Source organism: Wyeomyia smithii, chromosome 3 (assembly GCF_029784165.1).
Source record: "Wyeomyia smithii strain HCP4-BCI-WySm-NY-G18 chromosome 3, ASM2978416v1, whole genome shotgun sequence".
NCBI lineage: Eukaryota > Metazoa > Arthropoda > Insecta > Diptera > Culicidae > Wyeomyia > Wyeomyia smithii.
This window is the reverse complement of record NC_073696.1, coordinates 124,272,267-124,299,187: the sequence shown is the minus strand read 5'-3', so window position 1 is coordinate 124,299,187 and position 26,921 is coordinate 124,272,267. Positions and strand designations below refer to the sequence as shown.

The 26,921-nt window shown below is 42.1% G+C and overlaps 1 protein-coding gene and 2 long non-coding RNA genes across 3 annotated transcripts; 2 read left to right on the top strand and 1 right to left on the bottom strand.

Moving 5' to 3' along the window:
• Positions 1–401: 401 nt before the first annotated feature.
• On the bottom strand, positions 402–1,873 carry LOC129731389 (uncharacterized). Its single transcript, XR_008729002.1, has 3 exons — positions 1,328–1,873; positions 1,045–1,116; positions 402–846 (listed from the first exon to the last, which is right to left on the bottom strand). It is a non-coding gene; the product is annotated as an uncharacterized LOC129731389 (long non-coding RNA).
• Positions 1,874–7,391: 5,518 nt separating this feature from the next.
• Positions 7,392–9,085, top strand: LOC129730892 (uncharacterized). The gene is made up of 3 exons (XR_008728938.1): positions 7,392–7,920; positions 8,132–8,203; positions 8,405–9,085. It is a non-coding gene; the product is annotated as an uncharacterized LOC129730892 (long non-coding RNA).
• A 5,751-nt stretch (positions 9,086–14,836) lies between these two features.
• LOC129728532 (uncharacterized protein K02A2.6-like) lies at positions 14,837–19,083 on the top strand. The gene is made up of 4 exons (XM_055686976.1): positions 14,837–14,970; positions 15,025–15,887; positions 15,953–17,398; positions 18,761–19,083. The coding sequence occupies exons 2-4, from the start codon at positions 15,026–15,028 to the stop codon at positions 19,081–19,083; spliced, it is 2,631 nt and encodes an 876-aa protein (XP_055542951.1). The 5' UTR covers positions 14,837–14,970; position 15,025.
• The last annotated feature ends 7,838 nt before the right edge of the window (positions 19,084–26,921 follow it).

The following is a 26,921-nucleotide window of genomic DNA, read 5'->3' as shown; positions in this document are numbered from 1 at the left end:
GTGGCATGGCTGCGGATAGCGTTGCAGTTGCTCAGCAGTTGGGCCAGCGTATAGCGGCCACAACTGTGGCATGGCTATGCATAGCGTAGCTGTTGCAGCGGGTATATCAGCATCGATAGTAGCAGGGTCAGCTGATGCAACGACACTCCCTTCACTAAAATGCTGTTTCAGCGTGGTAGCGGGAAGCATCAGCAGCAGGCTTGCATGAAGTGAATATATCAGCCAGCAACTTTCTCTAAGGCCTCTGCCATAGTAGACGCGAAAAGCGGCGCGAACCGATACGCTCGGCCGTAGGTTAATGTACAGCTCTACTGATGGCTGAACATTAACCTACAGCCGAGCGAATCGGTTCGCGTCTATTATGGCAGAGGCCTAATGGGAAAGTTGTATCATTTTGTTCAGAAGAATATTATTGTCGGTAATATTACAGAGATGCGATTGCGTAAATCCGATTTTGAATTGAACAATTGTTCTTTTGAGAACAAATAAAACACTTATTTGAAGAGTTAATAGCTTTTGGTACCAATAGCAGTATAGTGACAGCCTCAGCGGTAGATGCAGATGCAGCCGGTACTTCCCCGGCAGGCCCGAACATCAAACTCACCATGGAGGATAATTTCGGTGGACTATATTGGCCCACTCCCAAGAAGTAAACGGGGAAACCAACACCTGCTTGTTGTGCTAGACGTGTTTAGCAAATACGTCATGTTGGCCCCTGTCCGGAAAATCCAAAGCAGCTCCCTTTGTTCCATTCTTCGGGAGCAGTGGTTTAATCGTCACGGGTGTCCTGAAGTTCTTCTGAGCGACAACGCTTCCACCTTCGTGTCGAAGGAGTTTGGTCATTTCCTGAAAGGAAAAGGGGTTAAACACTGGTTGAATACTTACCATTCACAGGCAAACCCGGTCGAACGAGTAAATCGATCGATAAATACCGCTATTCGAGCTTACGCTCGCACAGATCAGCGGGAATGGGACCTCCACATCTCTGAAGTGGAGCGGGTTCTCAATACAACTACCCACTGTTCGACCGGGTTTAGTCCTTACTTTATTGTCCATGGTGAAGAAATGGCTTCGGGAGATGACTTCAGTCGAACTTCAGGCGCTTCAGACGACGATCTGAAAGTAAGACACCAAAGGTTAGCGAAGATTCGGGAAATTGTGGTCAAAAATCTGCAAAAAGCTAGCGACCACGTCCGTCATCAGTATAATTTGCGACACCGTAAATTAGCGAAACCCTTTGAAGAGGGGCAACTTGTTTACTGTCGAAATTTAAAACAATCGGACGCTGCCGCTAACTATAATGCTAAACTCGGACCACAATACTTACCCGCGAAAGTTCTTCGTCGGCGCGGTGTTTCTTCCTATGAGTTGGTCGATTCGAATGGGAAGAATCTCGGATTCTGGCCGGCGAATCTTATTAAACCAGCGTAGTCAGTTTTTCCCCGTGGCATAGGTTGATGCCGAATCCCTTTGTTTGGGTACGGGTCACCTGTACTGCCAGCGTCGAAAATTCCATATAGCTGCTCCGGTTGCAGCGAACACCACTTTTTGTTTACCGTGACACTTACCAACACGGTGAACCAGCCGCTTGTAGGCTGGGAAACATAAAAAAAACCTTACACTATTCCCATCGTCGGGAAGATTCCTCATTCCCATTTGGAGAATAAAAAAAAAACACTTTTGCCCCCTTTCAGCGGGGATTTTCACGTTGGAGTCTCTTCCTTCTGCAGGGGAAGGACTCAAACACACGACCGAGGGCGTTTTCGGAACGAAAACCCTCTCAAAATCGACGAAAACGAATAAAATTCGCGGTTCGCGGCGAATCGCGACGTCGCGACCGATTTGTTTTTATTTACTGTTTTCTGTCATTCTCTTTTCCCCTCCCGACTGAGTAACGTCATCAAGGGAATCATTTCCATTCTGTTCCTTGTGACACTTCTCAGTAGGAAACCTATACATTGAGGGAGCGCGTGAAGTTACCCCACTCACTGTTGTTGCGCGTAGCGCTTAGTGATAAGACACTGGGCAAAATCTTCACGTTAACTTCAGACCAAAATCACAATCACCGCATGAAATATAATGCTTTAATCCGATTTTAATTATTTATTATTATTAATTGTCCAATTTTAACCTGTTTTTACGTATATTCCAATGTGTTGGCGTCAGGATCATTCTTCTGATTCCCAGAGGAATCAGAACGAACTATACTGATTCCCAAGGTCTTGCTCAAACGACTCTTTTCGAGTTATTCTTGATGCGGTAAAGACCAACCTGAGCGTACTGTGTTGTCCAGTTGTTTTAGTATTTGGAGGGAGTAAGTTTAATTTTGACCACTTGCGGGATTTTACAAATGTGTTGTCCGCGCGGGCCAAAATGTTGATGGATTTGTGATTCACTTAAGATGAATTTGGGAATGGATTGAAACCGTAATTGTAGAGTTGGTATGAATACTGAAACTGGATCAAAAGATAAAAACACGCGTTCCGCTGCGAATGGCCTAAGGTGATTCGCAGAATTTTAGGGGCGGAATGCTGAACCTGATAAGCCGTGGTCAAGGATGGATACCTTAGTTCACCCATTGACACCTGAGTGTGAGAATGGTGAGCTGTTGCCACTCGTAGGCAAGGCCCAGCTCTTGACCTGTAGACAGATTTGAAGCCGAAGCACCGGTTTATAATATGTCGCGTTGATTCATATACCTGATTGTGACATGTTTATTGAATTGTGGAAAGAGTTTGTAGTGTAGTTTGATTTTATTTTGCATGTTAATTTATTTATTTATATTATTTATTAATTTTAATTCGTTATTTATTATTGTATCGGTGATAGGGATTTAAGAATTAGTTAAAAAAAATTGTAGACATTTTTTTATTCCCTCGGTGTGGGCGAGATTGCAACCCTCGAGGTTGCAATTAACCCAAATTTGTGTAAAAAACGCCGAGCGTGTAAATATATGTTGCTTGTCAGTTGTGTGAGGAGTTGTTTTTGTTTTGATTTTGGTTGTAGTGACAAGCAACATACTCGCCGCTGCATGTTGTTAATTTAATTTTAATTCGTAGTTTTTGTGTTAATTTTTATTTAAATTTTTATGTTAGAAGTATTAGGAGTTAGATTATAAATTATCGTTTGATGTTGTATCGCGTGTGCTATTAAAGTAGGGTCCGTTACTCCTCCCGCGGAAAAAATCACAAGAAGGTTGTATGCAAAGCCACGACCGCAAGGTTGAAGTAGAATACTTTTACAAGAAAGATAACCCGGCTGCTTGCGTGTCAGTTGGCAGTATTGTAATTTTTTTTTGTCTGATATTTTGAATGAAGTTCATTGAATATTTTTAAATTTTGTGCAAATGAGACGTTGAAGTGCTGCCGAATTGTAATATGCACATTTAATACGACATCATTAAACGGGAACGGAACAAAGGCTACGGTTATGCAGAACGCGAATGCCGGCGAGATGCGATTCGCCTTACCGTGGTGAAATGTACAGCTCTTTTTAAGGCGAAGTAGAGCTATACATTTCAACAGATTTCGTCTTGCCGAATCGCATCGCGCCGTTATTTGCATTCTGCATGACCGTAGCCAAACACTAAGCGACGCAAACACGTAATAATAATCAGAGTATGCATGTAGATGAAGATAATTAACTTTGGATTATAGCGCAAAACGAGAAAATAATGACTCTTCAAATAATCATTTGTGCTCTTCAAATTTCAGTTGTTCAATTTAATATCCGATGAAATGTTTGTTTATTATCTGATGAAGCTCTTATATAGGCCAAATGATGCATTCCCAATTTACTAGGTCCATAACTCTGCCGACCGTGCTTGGGAAAGCGCGGTATAACGACCAATCAGAGGTCGAATTTTGTGTTTTCACAAGGCTTAAGAGTTTTCAATAGTACAATAGTTCGAATGATAAAATTGCAATTTCATGCATTTGGTAGAAATCTTAGAAGATTTTCTAATCGATTGCTGCAAAAACGAAGGAAATCCATCGAAAACTAACCGATTTATTAGCATTTGAAATTTTTCTCACTTTTTTCAGTTTTAGATTTTCATTTCACATCCCTATGTAGCCGAACTTCCTGAGAGAAGTATTCTTATTCAAAATTAAATCTTCATTAATTCATTTGTTGTCCTTATAAGGACAATTGTTCAATTTATCATAGGATGTAGTGTTTACCTTACATCACAGTGAGAAAGGTGTTTTCACATTGAAAACTAGACACGGCTTGTTGGCAAATGCATCTACCGCTAATACCACCGCTATCATACGAAAGCGCGTCGTTTCATGTGGGGAATAACCCGAACTGTTTCGCCGTGCTGCTCCCATTTACCTTTACATCGGCCTCAGGGAAGTACCGGCTGCATCTGCATCTACCGCTGAGGCTGTCACTATACTGCTATTGGTACCAAAAGCTATTAACTCTTCAAATAAGTGTTTTATTTGTTCTCAAAAGAACAATTGTTCAATTCAAAATCGGATTTACGCAATCGCATCTCTGTAATATTACCGACAATAATATTCTTCTGAACAAAATGATACAACTTTCCCATTAGGCCTCTGCCATAGTAGACGCGAAAAGCGGCGCGAACCGATACGCTCGGCCGTAGGTTAATGTACAGCTCTACTGATGGCTGAACATTAACCTACAGCCGAGCGAATCGGTTCGCGTCTATTATGGCAGAGGCCTAATGGGAAAGTTGTATCATTTTGTTCAGAAGAATATTATTGTCGGTAATATTACAGAGATGCGATTGCGTAAATCCGATTTTGAATTGAACAATTGTTCTTTTGAGAACAAATAAAACACTTATTTGAAGAGTTAATAGCTTTTGGTACCAATAGCAGTATAGTGACAGCCTCAGCGGTAGATGCAGATGCAGCCGGTACTTCCCTGAGGCCGATGTAAAGGTAAATGGGAGCAGCACGGCGAAACAGTTCGGGTTATTCCCCACATGAAACGACGCGCTTTCGTATGATAGCGGTGGTATTAGCGGTAGATGCATTTGCCAACAAGCCGTGTCTAGTTTTCAATGTGAAAACACCTTTCTCACTGTGATGTAAGGTAAACACTACATCCTATGATAAATTGAACAATTGTCCTTATAAGGACAACAAATGAATTAATGAAGATTTAATTTTGAATGAGAATACTTCTCTCAGGAAGTTCGGCTACATAGGGATGTGAAATGAAAATCTAAAACTGAAAAAAGTGAGAAAAATTTCAAATGCTAATAAATCGGTTAGTTTTCGATGGATTTCCTTCGTTTTTGCAGCAATCGATTAGAAAATCTTCTAAGATTTCTACCAAATGCATGAAATTGCAATTTTATCATTCGAACTATTGTACTATTGAAAACTCTTAAGCCTTGTGAAAACACAAAATTCGACCTCTGATTGGTCGTTATACCGCGCTTTCCCAAGCACGGTCGGCAGAGTTATGGACCTAGTAAATTGGGAATGCATCATTTGGCCTATATAAGAGCTTCATCAGATAATAAACAAACATTTCATCGGATATTAAATTGAACAACTGAAATTTGAAGAGCACAAATGATTATTTGAAGAGTCATTATTTTCTCGTTTTGCGCTATAATCCAAAGTTAATTATCTTCATCTACATGCATACTCTGATTATTATTACGTGTTTGCGTCGCTTAGTGTTTGGCTACGGTCATGCAGAATGCAAATAACGGCGCGATGCGATTCGGCAAGACGAAATCTGTTGAAATGTATAGCTCTACTTCGCCTTAAAAAGAGCTGTACATTTCACCACGGTAAGGCGAATCGCATCTCGCCGGCATTCGCGTTCTGCATAACCGTAGCCTTTGTTCCGTTCCCGTTTAATGATGTCGTATTAAATGTGCATATTACAATTCGGCAGCACTTCAACGTCTCATTTGCACAAAATTTAAAAATATTCAATGAACTTCATTCAAAATATCAGACAAAAAAAAATTACAATACTGCCAACTGACACGCAAGCAGCCGGGTTATCTTTCTTGTAAAAGTATTCTACTTCAACCTTGCGGTCGTGGCTTTGCATACAACCTTCTTGTGATTTTTTCCGCGGGAGGAGTAACGGACCCTACTTTAATAGCACACGCGATACAACATCAAACGATAATTTATAATCTAACTCCTAATACTTCTAACATAAAAATTTAAATAAAAATTAACACAAAAACTACGAATTAAAATTAAATTAACAACATGCAGCGGCGAGTATGTTGCTTGTCACTACAACCAAAATCAAAACAAAAACAACTCCTCACACAACTGACAAGCAACATATATTTACACGCTCGGCGTTTTTTACACAAATTTGGGTTAATTGCAACCTCGAGGGTTGCAATCTCGCCCACACCGAGGGAATAAAAAAATGTCTACAATTTTTTTTAACTAATTCTTAAATCCCTATCACCGATACAATAATAAATAACGAATTAAAATTAATAAATAATATAAATAAATAAATTAACATGCAAAATAAAATCAAACTACACTACAAACTCTTTCCACAATTCAATAAACATGTCACAATCAGGTATATGAATCAACGCGACATATTATAAACCGGTGCTTCGGCTTCAAATCTGTCTACAGGTCAAGAGCTGGGCCTTGCCTACGAGTGGCAACAGCTCACCATTCTCACACTCAGGTGTCAATGGGTGAACTAAGGTATCCATCCTTGACCACGGCTTATCAGGTTCAGCATTCCGCCCCTAAAATTCTGCGAATCACCTTAGGCCATTCGCAGCGGAACGCGTGTTTTTATCTTTTGATCCAGTTTCAGTATTCATACCAACTCTACAATTACGGTTTCAATCCATTCCCAAATTCATCTTAAGTGAATCACAAATCCATCAACATTTTGGCCCGCGCGGACAACACATTTGTAAAATCCCGCAAGTGGTCAAAATTAAACTTACTCCCTCCAAATACTAAAACAACTGGACAACACAGTACGCTCAGGTTGGTCTTTACCGCATCAAGAATAACTCGAAAAGAGTCGTTTGAGCAAGACCTTGGGAATCAGTATAGTTCGTTCTGATTCCTCTGGGAATCAGAAGAATGATCCTGACGCCAACACATTGGAATATACGTAAAAACAGGTTAAAATTGGACAATTAATAATAATAAATAATTAAAATCGGATTAAAGCATTATATTTCATGCGGTGATTGTGATTTTGGTCTGAAGTTAACGTGAAGATTTTGCCCAGTGTCTTATCACTAAGCGCTACGCGCAACAACAGTGAGTGGGGTAACTTCACGCGCTCCCTCAATGTATAGGTTTCCTACTGAGAAGTGTCACAAGGAACAGAATGGAAATGATTCCCTTGATGACGTTACTCAGTCGGGAGGGGAAAAGAGAATGACAGAAAACAGTAAATAAAAACAAATCGGTCGCGACGTCGCGATTCGCCGCGAACCGCGAATTTTATTCGTTTTCGTCGATTTTGAGAGGGTTTTCGTTCCGAAAACGCCCTCGGTCGTGTGTTTGAGTCCTTCCCCTGCAGAAGGAAGAGACTCCAACGTGAAAATCCCCGCTGAAAGGGGGCAAAAGTGTTTTTTTTTATTCTCCAAATGGGAATGAGGAATCTTCCCGACGATGGGAATAGTGTAAGGTTTTTTTTATGTTTCCCAGCCTACAAGCGGCTGGTTCACCGTGTTGGTAAGTGTCACGGTAAACAAAAAGTGGTGTTCGCTGCAACCGGAGCAGCTATATGGAATTTTCGACGCTGGCAGTACAGGTGACCCGTACCCAAACAAAGGGATTCGGCATCAACCTATGCCACGGGGAAAAACTGACTACGCTGGTTTAATAAGATTCGCCGGCCAGAATCCGAGATTCTTCCCATTCGAATCGACCAACTCATAGGAAGAAACACCGCGCCGACGAAGAACTTTCGCGGGTAAGTATTGTGGTCCGAGTTTAGCATTATAGTTAGCGGCAGCGTCCGATTGTTTTAAATTTCGACAGTAAACAAGTTGCCCCTCTTCAAAGGGTTTCGCTAATTTACGGTGTCGCAAATTATACTGATGACGGACGTGGTCGCTAGCTTTTTGCAGATTTTTGACCACAATTTCCCGAATCTTCGCTAACCTTTGGTGTCTTACTTTCAGATCGTCGTCTGAAGCGCCTGAAGTTCGACTGAAGTCATCTCCCGAAGCCATTTCTTCACCATGGACAATAAAGTAAGGACTAAACCCGGTCGAAGAGTGGGTAGTTGTATTGAGAACCCGCTCCACTTCAGAGATGTGGAGGTCCCATTCCCGCTGATCTGTGCGAGCGTAAGCTCGAACAGCGGTATTTATCGATCGATTTACTCGTTCGACCGGGTTTGCCTGTGAATGGTACTTGGTATTCAACCAGTGTTTAACCCCTTTTCCTTTCAGGAAATGACCAAACTCCTTCGACACGAAGGTGGAAGCGTTGTCGCTCAGAAGAACTTCAGGACACCCGTGACGATTAAACCACTGCTCCCGAAGAATGGAACAAAGGGAGCTGCTTTGGATTTTCCGGACAGGGGCCAACATGACGTATTTGCTAAACACGTCTAGCACAACAAGCAGGTGTTGGTTTCCCCGTTTACTTCTTGGGAGTGGGCCAATATAGTCCACCGAAATTATCCTCCATGGTGAGTTTGATGTTCGGGCCTGCCCTAGTTCAGGTTGGACCGGAACAAAAGGAGCTTTTATCTCCTTGCAAGTCTCACACTGCTGCAAATACCTTCTTATTTGCGTTGCCATGCTTGGCCAGAAATAACGGAGTTTGATTTCATGAAGGGTTTTTTCAAACCCCACGTGGAGAAGATTTTCGTGCGTCTTCGCAATGATATCGGGGCGACACTCCGGAGCTGGGATCAGCTTCCAACCGAAACGCGAGTCGCAAGCAGAGTTGCCAATAAAAACTTAATTTGAACTGGAAGAATGCTGAGAAAAAAACTGGAAAAAACTGGATTCCAAATAAATTTACAAAATACTGAAAAAATAAATTGTGAGAGAGCTTCTTTATGATGGTTATTGAATACAATATAAGTTTTAAATACAGCAACTTCGGGCTTACATTTTGTTGAAATTGTAGACTGAACTGTAGACTGAAAATTTTCATTTACAGGAGCAAAATTTGAAATTTCGCAACCAGTTTATCACAAATCCAAGAAAATAAAGCTTTTATCGTTTACTATAACTTTTAACAAAAGAATTGATGCAACGTTTTCTTACGTTCCATCAGTGAATACGAACAATTTTTGAACTGCTATGCAACTGGAATCAATTTGAAGGATGCCGCCTGCATATAATATTTTTGAGATGGATTGTTTTCATTTTTATGTAATTGCAATTATTTCTTTTCTTCATAATCTGATAAAATCTATTTGTTAGTTTTAGAATAACTTACTCGTCTTACTGAACTTACTCGTCTTTTTATCTCAACCATGCAATACAATCCTTAATTTGGTCGTGTTTCATGCGAGAAGATACAATACTGAAAATGCTGTTAAGAATTGTTACAATGACTTATCAATCCACAAAATTTACGTTCTAAAAATATTTCCAAACCAGTCGGAGCTTGAGTGTCCAAAAAATCTGGATAAAACTGGCAAATATACAAAAAAACTGGAAGATTTCGGGATTAAACTGTTTGACTGGATCACTTGAAAAAAACTGGAAGAATCCAGTTTAAACTGGAACATTGGCAACTCTGGTCGCAAGGAACATTCTCATCTTTAACGTACTTGTACAGTTGACCACCTTCGACCTTAAAGTCACAGTAATCATCAGGGTTTCCGATTACCTTGGATTTTAAACTGCAATACCAATCAGACTTTGTCACCGCCGAGATTTCGTTCACGGCACGAGATAAAGCGTCTGGGACGACGTTGTCTTTGCCCTTACGATGCTCGATAGTCATATCGTAGAGTTGAAGCTCCAAACTCCAGCGGCTCAGACGGGAACCAGTCTTCCACTTTGTGGTAATGTCATTATTCATAAGTACGTAGTCTGTGTTGTATCTGTGGTATGACATAAGAGAGCATAATAAAACATGTGATGTAAGAGCTAAGAGTCGGATTTATTATTTATAAGATAAGAAATACCACAAATTGGCGACGAGGATAGTGATTTGCGAAGGACTTTAGGTTTCGCAGGTATTATTAGCTGTTCAAGGTTGAAGGTAAGAGAAAAAAAACAAGATTAGTGCAAAACATGAATTGGATTTGTTTGCCTAGATTTTACTAGGCAGAGGAAAATAACTACCGCGACAAGATAGCGGGAATTTGATACCACGACAAGTAAGTGGATACGACCACCGCGACAAGCTAGCGGCGTTTGGCTACCACAACACGGAAGTGGAAATCGGCTACCACGATACGGAAGTGGGAACAGATTAACGTGTCGAGAAAATAGACAAAGGCTACCGCGATAAGGAAGCGGCAAGTAACTACCGCGACGTGAAAGCGGCAGGAAGATCTCGCGACTTGGAAGCGAAGGAAGGCTACCGTGACTTGGCAACGGTTTGGTATAGATTTTATTGTTGTTGTAGTAGGTATGTTGATAAAGATTTATAGTAAGTTTAAATCTGGATAATTATTTTTTTTAGAATGGAAGGTAAAGCATTTTCAAACCTTCCACCATTTACGTTCGCGGGCGTAGACCTTACTGATCGAAGACATAAATGGCACACCTGGAAGAGAGGTTTTGAAATTTGCCTCAGAGCGGCTAAGATAACGGATTCGAATGAGAAAAAGGATGTTTTGTTGGCGCATGGTGGTTTTGAACTCCAGGAAATCTTTTTCAACATTCCTGGCGCGGATGTCGCCGAAGACAAGGAAAAAAAGATTGATCCTTATGACGTGGCTATCAGAAAACTCGATGAATATTTTGCTCCGCAGCGCCATGAAGCTCATGAAAGATACATTTTCTGGGCCATGAAACCAGAACCTGGTGAAACATTAGCTAGATTTGTAATGCGAACACAGGTTCACGCAAGTAAGTGTAACTTCGGGAGAACTGCAACCGAAAGTTCCGAATTAGCAGTTGTTGACAAGACACTGTAATTTGCTCCTACACATTTACGGGAGAAGTTGCTTCAGGAATCAAATCTGTCTTTGGAAGAGACAATCAAACAGACAAATGCTTACGAAACTAGCCGAGCCGCAAGCGAGCAGATCAGCGGACAGAGCGCTCATCATCAACCGGTGACAACAGAATATGTTCAGCGTATGGGAACACAATGTCGATTTTGCGGAAAATACCATACCTCTCAGCAAGGTTGTCCTGCATGGAACAAATCCTGTTCTTATTGTGGTAGACGTGGCCACTTCCAGGCGGTTTGTTTCGATAATCCCAGTAATAGTGGTTTAACATCGAAACCTACTACGAGTACAGCACCGAAACGAGTGAACCCAGCTCATCCTGAAGATCGTGCGATTATGAACAACAAAGGCCAACACATTCGAAACCGTACCCGAAATATACGCGAAATAAGCCCTACTCTAGGCCCTATCGCCAAGTTCATGCAATTGAAGACAGCGGTGTGGAGGAAGAGCAGGTTGAACTTGTCGAGATGGTGTGGTCTGCAAATGAAAGAGATGAACTGTTGTGGGCAGAAGTTGGAGGAGTACTCAATGAGATGCAAATTGACTCAGGAGTTCAGTCTAACATTATTGATGATTGCATATGGAATATGATGGTTAAAAATGGTGTTCAAACGGTTGGTGACTTGCAACGTCCGGATCGGAAGTTCAAAGCATATGCTCAAAAAGATTGTTTGGAAGTGTCACATATGTTCGAAGCAGAAATAGTGGTTCATGATAAAAACAATCAGCTGAAAGCCAGGGCAGTGTTTTATGTAGTGAAGAATGGACCCCAACCGCTTTTGGGAAAGAAAACTGCGATGCAACTTGGAGTGTTAATAGTTGGTCTCCCGAGCCAGCATGAGTCGCTACACAGTATAAAAGTTGCACAACCGTTCCCAAGTGTACGTGGAGTTAAAATACACTTGCCAGTGGATAAATCGATACCTCCAGTTGCGCAGCGTTTGCGTAGGCTTCCGTTTGCTACTCTCGAGCAGGTTGAATTAAAATTGAATGAATTACTTGCGAAAGATTTAATTGAAAAAGTTGCGGAGCCTAGCAGATGGGTGTCACCTATGGTTATTGTCTTAAAAGATAGCGGGGATATACGGTTGTGCATTGATATGCGGCAGGTAAATAAGGCCATTCTTCGTGAAACACATCCATTGCCAACCATTGAAGATATTCGTTGGAAATTGAATGGAGCGATCTACTTTTCGAGGCTGGATATTAGAGAAGCTTTCCACCAGTTGGAATTAGACGACGAGAGCAAACAGCAGCATTATAGTTAGCGGCAGCGTCCGATTGTTTTAAATTTCGACGGTAAACAAGTTGCCCCTCTTCAAAGGGTTTCGCTAATTTACGGTGTCGCAAATTATACTGATGACGGACGTGGTCGCTAGCTTTTTGCAGATTTTTGACCACAATTTCCCGAATCTTCGCTAACCTTTGGTGTCTTACTTTCAGATCGTCGTCTGAAGCGCCTGAAGTTCGACTGAAGTCATCTGCCGAAGCTATTTCTTCACCATGGACAATAAAGTAAGGACTAAACCCGGTCGAACAGTGGGTAGTTGTATTGAGAACCCGCTCCACTTCAGAGATGTGGAGGTCCCATTCCCGCTGATCTGTGCGAGCGTAAGCTCGAATAGCGGTATTTATCGATCGATTTACTCGTTCGACCGGGTTTGCCTGTGAATGGTAAGTATTCAACCAGTGTTTAACCCCTTTTCCTTTCAGGAAATGACCAAACTCCTTCGACACGAAGGTGGAAGCGTTGTCGCTCAGAAGAACTTCAGGACACCCGTGACGATTAAACCACTGCTCCCGAAGAATGGAACAAAGGGAGCTGCTTTGGATTTTCCGGACAGGGGCCAACATGACGTATTTGCTAAACACGTCTAGCACAACAAGCAGGTGTTGGTTTCCCCGTTTACTTCTTGGGAGTGGGCCAATATAGTCCACCGAAATTATCCTCCATGGTGAGTTTGATGTTCGGGCCTGCCCTAGTTCAGGTTGGACCGGAACAAAAGGAGCTTTTATCTCCTTGCAAGTCTCACACTGCTGCAAATACCTTCTTATTTGCGTTGCCATGCTTGGCCAGAAATAACGGAGTTTGATTTCATGAAGGGTTTTTTCAAACCCCACGTGGAGAAGATTTTCGTGCGTCTTCGCAATGATATCGGGGCGACACTCCGGAGCTGGGATCAGCTTCCAACCGAAACGCGAGTCGCAAGCAGAGTTGCCAATAAAAACTTAATTTGAACTGGAAGAATGCTGAAGAAAAAACTGGAAAAAACTGGATTCCAAATAAATTTACAAAATACTGAAAAAATAAATTGTGAGAGAGCTTCTTTATGATGGTTATTGAATACAATATAAGTTTTAAATACAGCAATTTCGGGCTTACATTTTGTTGAAATTGTAGACTGAACTGTAGACTGAAAATTTTCATTCACAGGAGCAAAATTTGAAATTTCGCAACCAGTTTATCACAAATCCAAGAAAATAAAGCTTTTATCGTTTACTATAACTTTTAACAAAAGAATTGATGCAACGTTTTCTTACGTTCCATCAGTGAATACGAACAATTTTTGAACTGCTATGCAACTGGAATCAATTTGAAGGATGCCGCCTGCATATAATATTTTTGAGATGGATTGTTTTCATTTTTATGTAATTGCAATTATTTCTTTTCTTCATAATCTGATAAAATCTATTTGTTAGTTTTAGAATAACTTACTCGTCTTACTGAACTTACTCGTCTTTTTATCTCAACCATGCAATACAATCCTTAATTTGGTCGTGTTTCATGCGAGAAGATACAATACTGAAAATGCTGTTAAGAATTGTTACAATGACTTATCAATCCACAAAATTTACGTTCTAAAAATATTTTCAAACCAGTCGGAGCTTGAGTGTCCAAAATATCTGGATAAAACTGGCAAATATACAAAAAAAACTGGAAGATTTCGGGATTAAACTGTTTGACTGGATCACTTGAAAAAAACTGGAAGAATCCAGTTTAAACTGGAACATTGGCAACTCTGGTCGCAAGGAACATTCTCATCTTTGACGTACTTGTACAGTTGACCACCTTCGACCTTAAAGTCACAGTAATCATCAGGGTTTCCGATTACCTTGGATTTTAAACTGCTATACCAATCAGACTTTGTCACCGCCGAAATTTCGTTCACGGCACGAGACAAAGCGTCTGGGACGACGTTGTCTTTGCCCTTACGATGCTCGATAGTCATATCGTAGAGTTGAAGCTCCAAACTCCAGCGGCTCAGACGGGAACCAGTCTTCCACTTTGTGGTAATGTCATTATTCATAAGTACGTAGTCTGTGTTGTATCTGTGGTATGACATAAGAGAGCATAATAAAACATGTGATGTAAGAGCTAAGAGTCGGATTTATTATTTATAAGATAAGAAATACCACGAATTGGCGACGAGTATAGTGATTTGCGAAGGACTTAAGGTTTCGCAGGTATTATTAGCTGTTCAAGGTTGAAGGTAAGAGAAAAAAAAACAAGATTAGTGCAAAACATGAATTGGATTTGTTTGCCTAGATTTTACTAGGCAGAGGAAAATAACTACCGCGACAAGATAGCGGGAATTTGATATCACGACAAGTAAGTGGATACGACTACCGCGACAAGCTAGCGGCGTTTGGCTACCACAACACGGAAGTGGAAATCGGCTACCACGATACGGAAGTGGGAACAGATTAACGTGTCGAGAAAATAGACAAAGGCTACCGCGATAAGGAAGCGGCAAGTAACTACCGCGACGTGAAAGCGGCAGGAAGATCTCGCGACTTGGAAGCGAAGGAAGGCTACCGTGACTTGGCAACGGTTTGGTACAGATTTTATTGTTGTTGTAGTAGGTATGTTGATAAAGATTTATAGTAAGTTTAAATCTGGATAATTATTTTTTTTAGAATGGAAGGTAAAGCATTTTCAAACCTTCCACCATTTACGTTCGCGGGCGTAGACCTTACTGATCGAAGACAAAAATGGCACACCTGGAAGAGAGGTTTTGAAATTTGCCTCAGGGCGGCTAAGATAACGGATTCGAATGAGAAAAAGGATGTTTTGTTGGCGCATGGTGGTTTTGAACTCCAGGAAATCTTTTTCAACATTCCTGGCGCGGATGTCGCCGAAGACAAGGAAAAAAAGATTGATCCTTATGACGTGGCTATCAGAAAACTCGATGAATATTTTGCTCCGCAGCGCCATGAAGCTCATGAAAGATACATTTTCTGGGCCATGAAACCAGAACCTGGTGAAACATTAGCTAGATTTGTAATGCGAACACAGGTTCACGCAAGTAAGTGTAACTTCGGGAGAACTGCAACCGAAAGTTCCGAATTAGCAGTTGTTGACAAGACACTGCAATTTGCTCCTACACATTTACGGGAGAAGTTGCTTCAGGAATCAAATCTGTCTTTGGAAGAGACAATCAAACAGACAAATGCTTACGAAACTAGCCGAGCCGCAAGCGAGCAGATCAGCGGACAGAGCGCTCATCATCAACCGGTGACAACAGAATATGTTCAGCGTATGGGAACACAATGTCGATTTTGCGGAAAATACCATACCTCTCAGCAAGGTTGTCCTGCATGGAACAAATCCTGTTCTTATTGTGGTAGACGTGGCCACTTCCAGGCGGTTTGTTTCGATAATCCCAGTAATAGTGGTTTAACATCGAAACCTACTACGAGTACAGCACCGAAACGAGTGAACCCAGCTCATCCTGAAGATCGTGCGATTATGAACAACAAAGGCCAACACATTCGAAACCGTACCCGAAATATACGCGAAATAAGCCCTACTCTAGGCCCTATCGCCAAGTTCATGCAATTGAAGACAGCGGTGTGGAGGAAGAGCAGGTTGAACTTGTCGAGATGGTGTGGTCTGCAAATGAAAGAGATGAACTGTTGTGGGCAGAAGTTGGAGGAGTACTCAATGAGATGCAAATTGACTCAGGAGTTCAGTCTAACATTATTGATGATTGCATATGGAATATGATGGTTAAAAATGGTGTTCAAACGGTTGGTGACTTGCAACGTCCGGATCGGAAGTTCAAAGCATATGCTCAAAAAGATTGTTTGGAAGTGTCACATATGTTCGAAGCAGAAATAGTGGTTCATGATAAAAACAATCAGCTGAAAGCCAGGGCAGTGTTTTATGTAGTGAAGAATGGACCCCAACCGCTTTTGGGAAAGAAAACTGCGATGCAACTTGGAGTGTTAATAGTTGGTCTTCCGAGCCAGCATGAGTCGCTACACAGTATGAAAGTTGCACAACCGTTCCCAAGTGTACGTGGAGTTAAAATACACTTGCCAGTGGATAAATCGGTACCGTCAGTTGCGCAGCGTTTGCGTAGGCTTCCGTTTGCTACTCTCGAGCAGGTTGAATTAAAATTGAATGAATTACTTGCGAAAGATGTAATTGAAAAAGTTGCGGAGCCTAGCAGATGGGTGTCACCTATGGTTATTGTCTTAAAAGATAGCGGGGAGATACGGTTGTGCATTGATATGCGGCAGGTAAATAATGCCATTCTTCGTGAAACACATCCATTGCCAACCATTGAAGATATTCGTTGGAAATTGAATGGAGCGATCTACTTTTCGAGGCTGGATATTAGAGAAGCTTGCCACCAGTTGGAATTAGACGACGAGAGCAAACCAATAACTACATTTATAACTCATAAGGGATTGTACCGATACAAACGTTTGGTTTTTGGGATATCCTGCGCACCGGAAATGTTCCAGAAAGTAATTGAACAAATTTTGGCTGATTGTGGATGTGCGGTTAACTTCATAGATGACATCATTGTGTTCGGGAAAACGGAAGCAGAACATAATGAATCATTTGCGAAGGTTATGAGCAAGATGCGTGAATATGGCATTCTTTTGAACCAGGAAAAATGCGTTTTCGAACTAAAAGAGATTGATTTTTTGGGCCACCACTTCGATGGAAACGGAATGATTCCTACACTTTCGAAAGTTGAAGCAATTAAGAATTTTCGGGCCCCTGCTAATGCAGAAGAGGTACGCAGCTATCTTGGACTGGTGAACTACGTTGGAGCTTTTATACCGGATCTGGCAACCATTTCATTTCCGCTAAGAGAATTGACCAAGAACAAATCAGTTTTCAAATGGGATACTGAGGAGAAACGGGCTTTTGAGCAGCTTAATAAACTTATTGCTAAAGTGGAAGCTCTCTCTCATTTTGATCCAAAGTTGAAAACGAGAGTAGTTGCCGATGCGTCTCCAGTAGGCTTAGGAGCAGTTTTGCTTCAGTTTGATGGTGAGAATCCCAGAGTTGTGATGTATGCTAGTAAAAGTCTCACAGACACAGAACGTCGATACGCTCAAACTGAAAAAGAAGCTTTGGTGCTTGTTTGGGCGGTAGAAAGGTTCCAAATATATTTAATTGAAATTCGTTTTGAGCTTGAAACCGATCATAAACCGTTAGAAGTAATATTTTCGCCGGAATCCACACCATGCCTACGTATTGAACGTTGGGTATTGAGGCTGCAAGCGTTCAGCTATGATGTGGTCTATAGAAAGGGTAAATCAAACATCGCTGATCCTTGTCTCGACTTTCCATTGCAACTGAAACAGAACCGTTCGATCCAGATTCAGACGTTTATATAAGGACTATTGTAGAACTTTGTGAGCTACGAGAGTTCCTGGATCGTGGAGTCTGGAATAATACTTCGGAGGTGATCAAGCCCTATCATTTTATTAGGAATGAACTTGGCAAGGTGGGAAATATAGTCGTCCGCGGCTCACGTCTGGTAGTTCCAAAATGTTTGAGACAACGTATGGTGCAATTGGCGCATGAAGGTCATCCAGGCCGCACAAAAATGCAACAAAGATTGCGGAATACATGTTGGTGGCCGGGAATGGACGAAGCAGTCTTTCGAGTGGTTGATTCATGTGAAGGATGTCGAGTTGTTAGTCAACCAGATCGACCAGAACCTATGGCGAGACGTCCATTGCCGGAGTCATGGATCGATGTAGCCATTGATTTCCTTGGGCCGTTGCCATCTGGGGATTATCTTTTGGTTATAATAGATTATTTCAGTCGTTACAAAGAGGATTATTTCAATGAAAAAAATCACGGCGAGTGAGACAGCTGATCGTTTGGAGAAGATATTTGTTAGGCTAGGATATCCCATGACTATAACGCTAGACAATGGCCGACAATTCGTTAGTGGTGAGTTTGATCAGTACTGCAAACAAAAAGCGATTACTCTTAACAAAACGACACCATACTGGCCCTAAGAAAATGGCCTCGTAGAGCGTCAAAATAGGTCACTGATTAAACGCTTGAAAATAAGTCAAGCATTAAAGCAAGATTGGAAGCGGGATCTGATGACTTATTTGTCCATGTATTATTCAACTCCGCAATCTACCACTGGCAAGACTCCAAGTGAGTTATTGTTAGGAAGGAATATAAGGACGAAACTACCGGCATTGCAAGATTTGGGTACTGCTGTACAACCTACGAATTATAGAGATCGTGATTGGTCAAATAAGGAGAAAGGAATGTTAGCGGAGAACTTCCGTAGGAGAACAAAGTTTTCAGAGTTAAAGATTGGAGACAGAGTGTTAATGAAAAATTTACTTCCAAGAAACAAACTAACTACAACATTTGATCCAGCTATATTAACGGTTACTGATAAGCAAGGACCACGTGTAACGGTACAGAGTACCGTCACAAATAAAATCTACGATCGAAATTCCAGTCATCTTAAACGTTTGCCCCTGCAGGTAGAGAATCCCGATAGCGCAGTAGGACAGGAGGATAATGCTGGTGACGTGGAGGATGCCAATACACAGAGTTCTCAAAGAATGGATTCACAGGTGATTTTTAGTGAACAGACTGAGCAGGATCGAAGCCCATTAATTTCAGAACCGAATAAAGACACTCAACGTGGAAGATCGCAGAGAGTTATAAGAAAACCCATCAGATTCAACGACTGAAATAAAATTAATAATCTTAAATGAAAGGGAGATGTGGTAATGTCATTATTCATAAGTACGTAGTCTGTGTTGTATCTGTGGTATGACATAAGAGAGCATAATAAAACATGTGATGTAAGAGCTAAGGGTCGGATTTATTATTTATAAGATAAGAAATACCACACACTTGGTTTGCATAATCCAAGTAATCGCTGAGTTATCTGTGACCAGTCGAAAGTGGTAACCTTCCAAATAGCCTCGGAAGTTTTCCACTGCCAAAACGACTGCAAGCCCCTCCTTTTCGGTGGCATGGTAGTTGCGTTGCGGTGTAGTAAGCTTATGGGAGAAGTAAGCTACTACCTTCTCGCCATCGGGATGCTGTTGCGCAAGCATTGCTGCCACTGCAGTGTCGCTCGCATCAGTTTGGAGGATGAATTCCTTCGAAAAATCCGGTGAAACCAAAACTGGTGGCGTGATTAATTTCTCCTTGATCTCAAGAAAAGCCTTTTCGGCTTCTGTGTTCCAGCTAATCTTCTTCGACTTCGTTTTGAGCAAATCTGTAAGCGGCGCCGTCACTTCACTGTAGTGATTTATAAATCGGCGGTAATACCCGCACATGCCCAAGAACCGACGAAGTTTCGTTATCGTGATCGGTCTTTCATAGTCGAGAATCGGTTGGATTTTCTCGGGGTTGACTTTCAAGCCATAGCGAGAAAGGTAATAGCCTAGAAATTTTAGCTCTGGAACACCAAAACGGGATTTCTCAAGATTGACTGTCAAGTTGGCGCTACTTAGGCAGTCGGCAACCTCTTTGAGCAGTTGTACATGGTGCTCGAAGGTTTCGCTTACCACGATGATATCATCGAGGTAAACGAAGACGTACGGCTCGATTTTGCCTCGACCTAGGACCCGGTCCATCAACCTTGCTAGAGTCGCAGGACTATTGACTAGCCCAAACGGTAATCGGGTGAAGTGAAACATTCCGCGACCAGGCACGCTGAAGGCTGTATACTTTCGGCTGTCTTCCGCTAGCGGGACCTGAAGAAAAGCTTCTTTCAGATCAATTGTCGACAGAAACCTAGCTTTCGGAAGACTGCCTAGTATACGGCCAGGGTGCGGAAGCGGATAGGCATCGCGTACGGTACGCTCGTTAATGGGCCTAGCGTCTAGGCAAAGGCGAATGGAGCTATCGGGTTTCGTTACTGCCACAATGTTCAACGACCACTCCGAATCGGACTCTTCTATGATTCCCATCGAACGCCATCTGTCTACCTCGGCCCATACTTTGGACAGTTTTTCTGGACTCATCTTGTACGGATAGCGGATTACTGGATCCTTACCTCGGAACTCCTCTTTTATTACAATCCTGTGCTCAGTCAAGGTGGTTGTGTTCAGTTTACCTGGAACAACGCCCTGGACGAGAGACTTATCTCATCTACCCGCTGCGCTTGTTCTGGAGTGAGTGTCGATTCATTCGAGCACTCATTAGCCTCCAAAACCTGCATCTGACCAGGGTTAACCACAGCACATTCATGTAATTCTGGAGTAAGTCCAAAGGTTCTCCAAAAATCCATCCCCAACAGACAATCCACACTCAAATTTTCGACGATGAGGGTACAAACGACTTTGGTCTTCTTTTCGAAGGTGAAAGGAAGATAGCACTGGCCTTGAACGGGCATGATCTGACCACCAGCCGAGCGTAACTCGCATGGTTGATCTAAATCCTTCAAAGCGGTGGGGGAAATTCTCTGAAGAAGTCGCATGCTCATGATCGTGGCATTACTGCCACTGTCGAGCAGGGCTGCGAACTTCGAACCATGAACTTCAACCCAGGTAAATGGTCGATTATCCGAAGGCAGATTAAAACTGATCGTTTGTACGGAAGCGGGTCGCAATAGTCCTCATCGCCGGCAGGTCGAAAATTTTGGAGCACTTCGGGAGGTATGACTAGCTGTTCGATGGTGCGCTGGTCGGGTACCAATGGCGGCTTTAATTGGACCGAATCCCGTTTTTTAGGCAATAGGGACAATGGGAAGCTTCAAAACCCTTAAATCCACACAGCACACAGAAAATTCTCTTTGGTTTCTGACACTCTTCATGCTCGTGTCCGCGAGTTCCGCAGTTGTAACAGGAACCGAGATGCGGTGGACGCACATCCTTGTCACGAACGTCATTCCCATACATTTTGCTTGAAGCCGTTTTTCTCTGGCTCTCCGGCCCGATTATACGTCAAAAGGCTGTCAGTGCTCGCGAAACAGCCGGTTAAGCTCCGTCCATGCGAGATCAACTGTTGCTGCAAGTGGTGTGTAGAAATGGGAAGCGCGAAGAGCGTTTGTTTTGTTTCGAAAGTTTTATAGATTTTGTGCAGGACATAAATGGTCACGTTCAAACATGTTCTAACAGGTTCCGGATTACCCTACATTCAATATACTTAGAAGCACTGAAAAAATCCGCGTTTTACTGATGTGGCACAATGAACGGATCTTAAGACCATATTTTCAACACTAGCGCCATCATCATCAGCGGCGGCTTCAGGAAGCAGTTGCCATGACATAGATATGGGTGGACGATGGTTTTCCACCAGGTAATGTAAAGAGATGACCGTTTTCTGTGACTGAGCGGATTTATTCTCGTTATTCGCTTTCCCATGGAGATTCTTATCCGGCTGGCCTCTCGAATCCTTTGGGAGATTCTGAGGTGGCTTAGTGGCCGGCTGTGAGGCTCCCGGGGCACTCTTATAGAACACTTTAGATTTGGCAAATCTCGCGTTTCCCTGCTGCAGTTGAGTTGGCTTTGAACCACTGTAAGCCGGGTTATCAGAAACTGCAGCTACTTCCTTGGAACCACCAAATACTTTGGAGTAGATTGGGGTTCGTGAAGCATCGAGAGATTTGCCGACAGTCAGAAGCTCAGCAAGCGTATTCACCGGCCTCAAGATGAGATACTGTTTGTAATCTGGCTTAAGATTTCTCTTAAGCAGATCGAGTTTCTCACTTGGGGACAATGGCGTGGTCATAGCTCGGAAAATTGACTCCATTTCCAGGTAATACTGCTGGAAGGATTCATTTCGCTGCTGTCGCCGATGAGATGCTTTCATGCTCAACGTAGCGTCGAGCTCAGGGTGAACGAAATTCGCCCTCAACTCGCAAACTAAATGATTCCAATTATACAACCGCTTTTGCGACCGCATAGCTCTATACCACGCCAAAGCATTGCCGGTGAATAGTTGCATTGCTGAGTTGAATAACTCCTCTTCGGAAATCTGTTCGGACTCGGCATACTGGTGCACAGATTCTAAAAACTCATTCAGGCCCGTCCCTTCATCATTCCCAGCGTATTTGTTGATTTTCCAATCGGCTACGCGTTGGGGACGAAGATAATACGCCGCAGGCTCGACCGAACCTACGCTACCATAATGGTTATGATAGTTGTGGTTCGGGAGCGGAGATTGTTTAAAATAACTCTGGGGATGATGAATAGGCAGACCAGAATTCTTAGAAGTGCCCCTTTGATTCATCGGTTGTTGAACTACGGGGAGATCCTCTGGTTCGGTATCATCATAATCATGATAGTTATCCATTTTGGGTGGAGGATCTTCACCAACAGGTTGTAAAATGGTACTTTTGATGAATTGCTGTAATCCCGAAACAGTTTCCCGTAGCTCTTTCACCTCTTGTTTTGTTTTCTGGAGATCTGCAGCTATCTTTGTAATGGCGGTCATTTCATGGCCCAGGACCTCTACAGATCGTTGAAGAGAACTAACACGCGCATCGTTGTGAGTCTCATTCTTCGCCATTTGATCCTGCACACCCCGAATCTCCGCCCTTATTTCCAGTAAGACACTCAAAAGTTCTTGTCCGAATGCCCTGTCACTGACGTCATTATCATTTCTGACCGGAGTGGGTTTCGGATCGGGATTTTGACCCGAAGAACTCTCCCCGGTTTTCCCATCCACATTTTCGTTGGAAGGTAACGGTGGTATAGGATTATCACCGAAATGATAATCGTACAGCGCCATGACATCCAGGAAAATATTTCTAATCTCCGTAAGAATCTCCCCAATGGCATATTTTTGCAAAAGTTGAAGTCGAAATCCCAAATGGAGCAGTCTGCTCCGATAAATCTCTTTGTTTGGGCACCTGTACTGGAGATCTTCCCTCATGGACTCAAACTTCCCACGACACAAAGCGATTTCTTCCTGAACATCTCCCTTAAATGACCGAACAGCTTCCACTGTTTGTTCCATTTCGATGTTCAGTAACCCTCTCAAACGACGACGTCGCTGTGAACCCGATTTGTCACTCTCAGAAGGGATCACAACACCGCGGGAGATAAGCTCAAAATCGACCTCATCGGGGTGCAAATGGTCAACACGCATTTGCAGATACGCTGCGTTGAATTCCTCAACGGACAGTGCTCTGTCGGCCATGTTAAGGAATAAATGTGTAATCCACAAATTCAAAACTGGGAGATGAATTGAGACTTTGTAATTGTAGGGTATGGTATGATTACAGTATGATTACGTTCTTTTTTTTAAATTTATTTTAGGAATTTCGCCGCGAATGTTAACCTAAGTCGGCAATGGTCTCAAGAACCTTCGTTGCAAGAACAAAGTCACGCTGAATAAGCAAGAAATCGTTCTGCAAAACAATAAAATGAAGCCTAACACCGACCTAGAATATATTAAAAACAACAATATACAAGAAAAAACGCGACTATAGCGGAAAAAGTCCTCGCCACTGTGTTTATTCCACCCAAAACTAACTTTTGGTGGAAGTACCCCACGCTCGGGAGGAAAAATATTCCTTAAGAATATTTTTCCTCAAAATCTGTATTTCAGTTGGGCGCCAATTGTAAGATATGCTTACCACCCCAGCTTTCACGGGGTCGATTTACCCGGCGGGCGGCGATGCACGGGGGTACTTCTACACAAAGTTAAAACAAATAAATAAATAACAAAAATACAATGAATAAAATAAATAAATAAAAGAAACGAAATAAAAAAACTGACCTTCCGCTCTCCTCGCTGACACGTAGAAATGGCGGGTCCTTGGCTTTCAGCTAAGGGGGCGAGCAGGGCTACTTTGGCGGAACCCCCTCAGCGACGGTGGTGAAATATCACCGGACAAACCTACTCACCGTAGACTGTCCCGGTAGCCACCGCGATGAACTACCCAGGTGAACGCGCCTTCGGTTACACCTGCTTCACTCTCCTTGACGCTTAGCTACAAAGGGGAGACTTGGCTCGATCGGCTTACCCTTTGTAGCGAGAGTAGCGAGCGTATCAGGAATCCTTATCACTTAGCCGGGGAAATACCAAAGTTTCCCATAAACCGGCGATCCCACACTCTACTGTGTCACTCACTCACGGGTCGGGGTTTTTCTGTGCACTCGGTTCACCCCCGTCGAACGGTTTTTTTCCTTCACACGCGCGCTACGATAACGGCACTTTCGCTTCGTCTCAAAATTTTTCTCCGCCAAAACCGCGTCCGAATCGTCCCGTCGTTTGACACTTTCTCCTTTTTCAAGCTTCCCGCCGCTTCATGTTCACCCAAAACCACCACACACAAAATTCGCATCCTGCCACCGCGCTCGACCGTTTTACCGTTTATGTTGTCGCCTTTTTTACCGCGGGAGGAGCAACGGACCCTACTTTCATAGCACACGCGATACAACATCAAACGATAATTTATAATCTAACTCCTAATACTTCTAACATAAAAATTTAAATAAAAATTAACACAAAAACTACGAATTAAAATTAAATTAACAACATGCAGCGGCGAGTATGTTGCTTGTCACTACAACCAAAATCAAAACAAAAACAACTCCTACACACAACTGACAAGCAACATATATTTACACGCTCGGCGTTTTTTACACAAATTTGGGTTAATTGCAACCTCGACACACACACGCGCTACTCACACACACACACGCTACTCACACACACAGACGCTACTCAGACACACACACTTGGTATACGACACACTATACCTACACAAATTACCATCGGCAGTATCCAAACGGCTTCCAAGTCTTCCAATGGTCCCTTCCAACGGCTCTCAATGGTTCCTGGTGCCGATCACGTCCAGTTTCGGGCTGTATTACAACAACGATATCTGAATTAGATTACCACTGGTGGGGTCCAACTCAGATCGAAGGGAAGCCGAACTGTTCGCTTTGACGGTCGACCAGGAAATGAGCTTCTCTCAACACGGAATGTCCTTTTATAGCGTCACTCAGTGTGGGAAACTTGGGTGATTGGGGGAAGAACCAATCACGTGGAAGCATCTCTGCTTTCTTTCCAGAGTTGCCAATAAAAACTTAATTTGAACTGGAAGAATGCTGAAGAAAAAACTGGAAAAAACTGGATTCCAAATAAATTTACAAAATACTGAAAAAATAAATTGTGAGAGAGCTTCTTTATGATGGTTATTGAATACAATATAAGTTTTAAATACAGCAACTTCGGGCTTACATTTTGTTGAAATTGTAGACTGAACTGTAGACTGAAAATTTTCATTCACAGGAGCAAAATTTGAAATTTCGCAACCAGTTTATCACAAATCCAAGAAAATAAAGCTTTTATCGTTTACTATAACTTTTAACAAAAGAATTGATGCAACGTTTTCTTACGTTCCATCAGTGAATACGAACAATTTTTGAACTGCTATGCAACTGGAATCAATTTGAAGGATGCCGCCTGCATATAATATTTTTGAGATGGATTGTTTTTATTTTTATGTAATTGCAATTATTTCTTTTCTTCATAATCTGATAAAATCTATTTGTTAGTTTCAGAATAACTTACTCGTCTTACTGAACTTACTCGTCTTTTTATCTCAACCATGCAATACAATCCTTAATTTGGTCGTGTTTCATGCGAGAAGATACAATACTGAAAATGCTGTTAAGAATTGTTACAATGACTTATCAATCCACAAAATTTACGTTCTAAAAATATTTCCAAACCAGTCGGAGCTTGAGTGTCCAAAAAATCTGGATAAAACTGGCAAATATACAAAAAAACTGGAAGATTTCGGGATTAAACTGTTTGACTGGATCACTTGAAAAAAACTGGAAGAATCCAGTTTAAACTGGAACATTGGCAACTCTGTTTCTTTCTTCGTCGCTTACGTTGGGTGATGAATGCGATGCCAATTGGTGGGCATTGCTAGCCAATGACTGAATGCGTGAAATCATTTCGTCTATGTTTTTGAAGTCTGCGTTAGGGAAATATACCAATCGTATGAAAAATGTATGTGGATATTCGACCTTCAAACTTTACCGCAATTTTCACGGAGTAATAAGAAAATGGTAACTAAAATTATCATATTATACAAATCTTGTATGTTTTAGCTTTCCAACGGTATATTAATTATTGAAATCGGAACAGTTGTTTGAGCGCTATTAGCATCTAAAATCTTCCATTCCGCCAACCAAAAACGTTACATGTTCAATCCAGTTTTTCCAGAAGGTACCTTACTATAGTGAAGAAAGACGTAGTCCCACGTCAAAAAATTTATTGCATTATCTTCAAATACAACATCTTGAGAACATTTTCACAAATTTTCATAAAGATCTGAGCAAAAGGAAGAAAGTTAGAACGATTTGCAGGGCGCCTCGCCACGGCCGCATAAGCTAAACTTGAAACTTTACACGCGATTATCTCGGAATAAAGTTTTCCGAAAAATGACTTTGCCGTGATCCTGATTACGGGAAAACTACTGAACCGATTTCTTTCGTCTTTTTTTTAATTTTCGTTATTAAATTCGCCGGTCCTTGAACGATCACTTTTTGAATCATACAGTTACATTTTGCCGAAAAAAAATTTAATGCAATTTTTAGCGCTCAAA

What these genes read in the sequence shown, in the direction of transcription:
- LOC129728532 (XM_055686976.1), top strand. Translation starts at nt 15,026, where the DNA reads ATGGAAGGTAAAGCATTTTCAAACCTTCCACCATTTACGTTCGCGGGC. An exon ending in AGGCCAACACATTCGAAACC is followed by an intron (nt 15,888 to 15,952) that starts GTACCCGAAATA and finishes ATGCAATTGAAG; the next exon opens with ACAGCGGTGTGGAGGAAGAG. An exon ending in AGTTTTGCTTCAGTTTGATG is followed by an intron (nt 17,399 to 18,760) that starts GTGAGAATCCCA and finishes CATTTGATCCAG; the next exon opens with CTATATTAACGGTTACTGAT.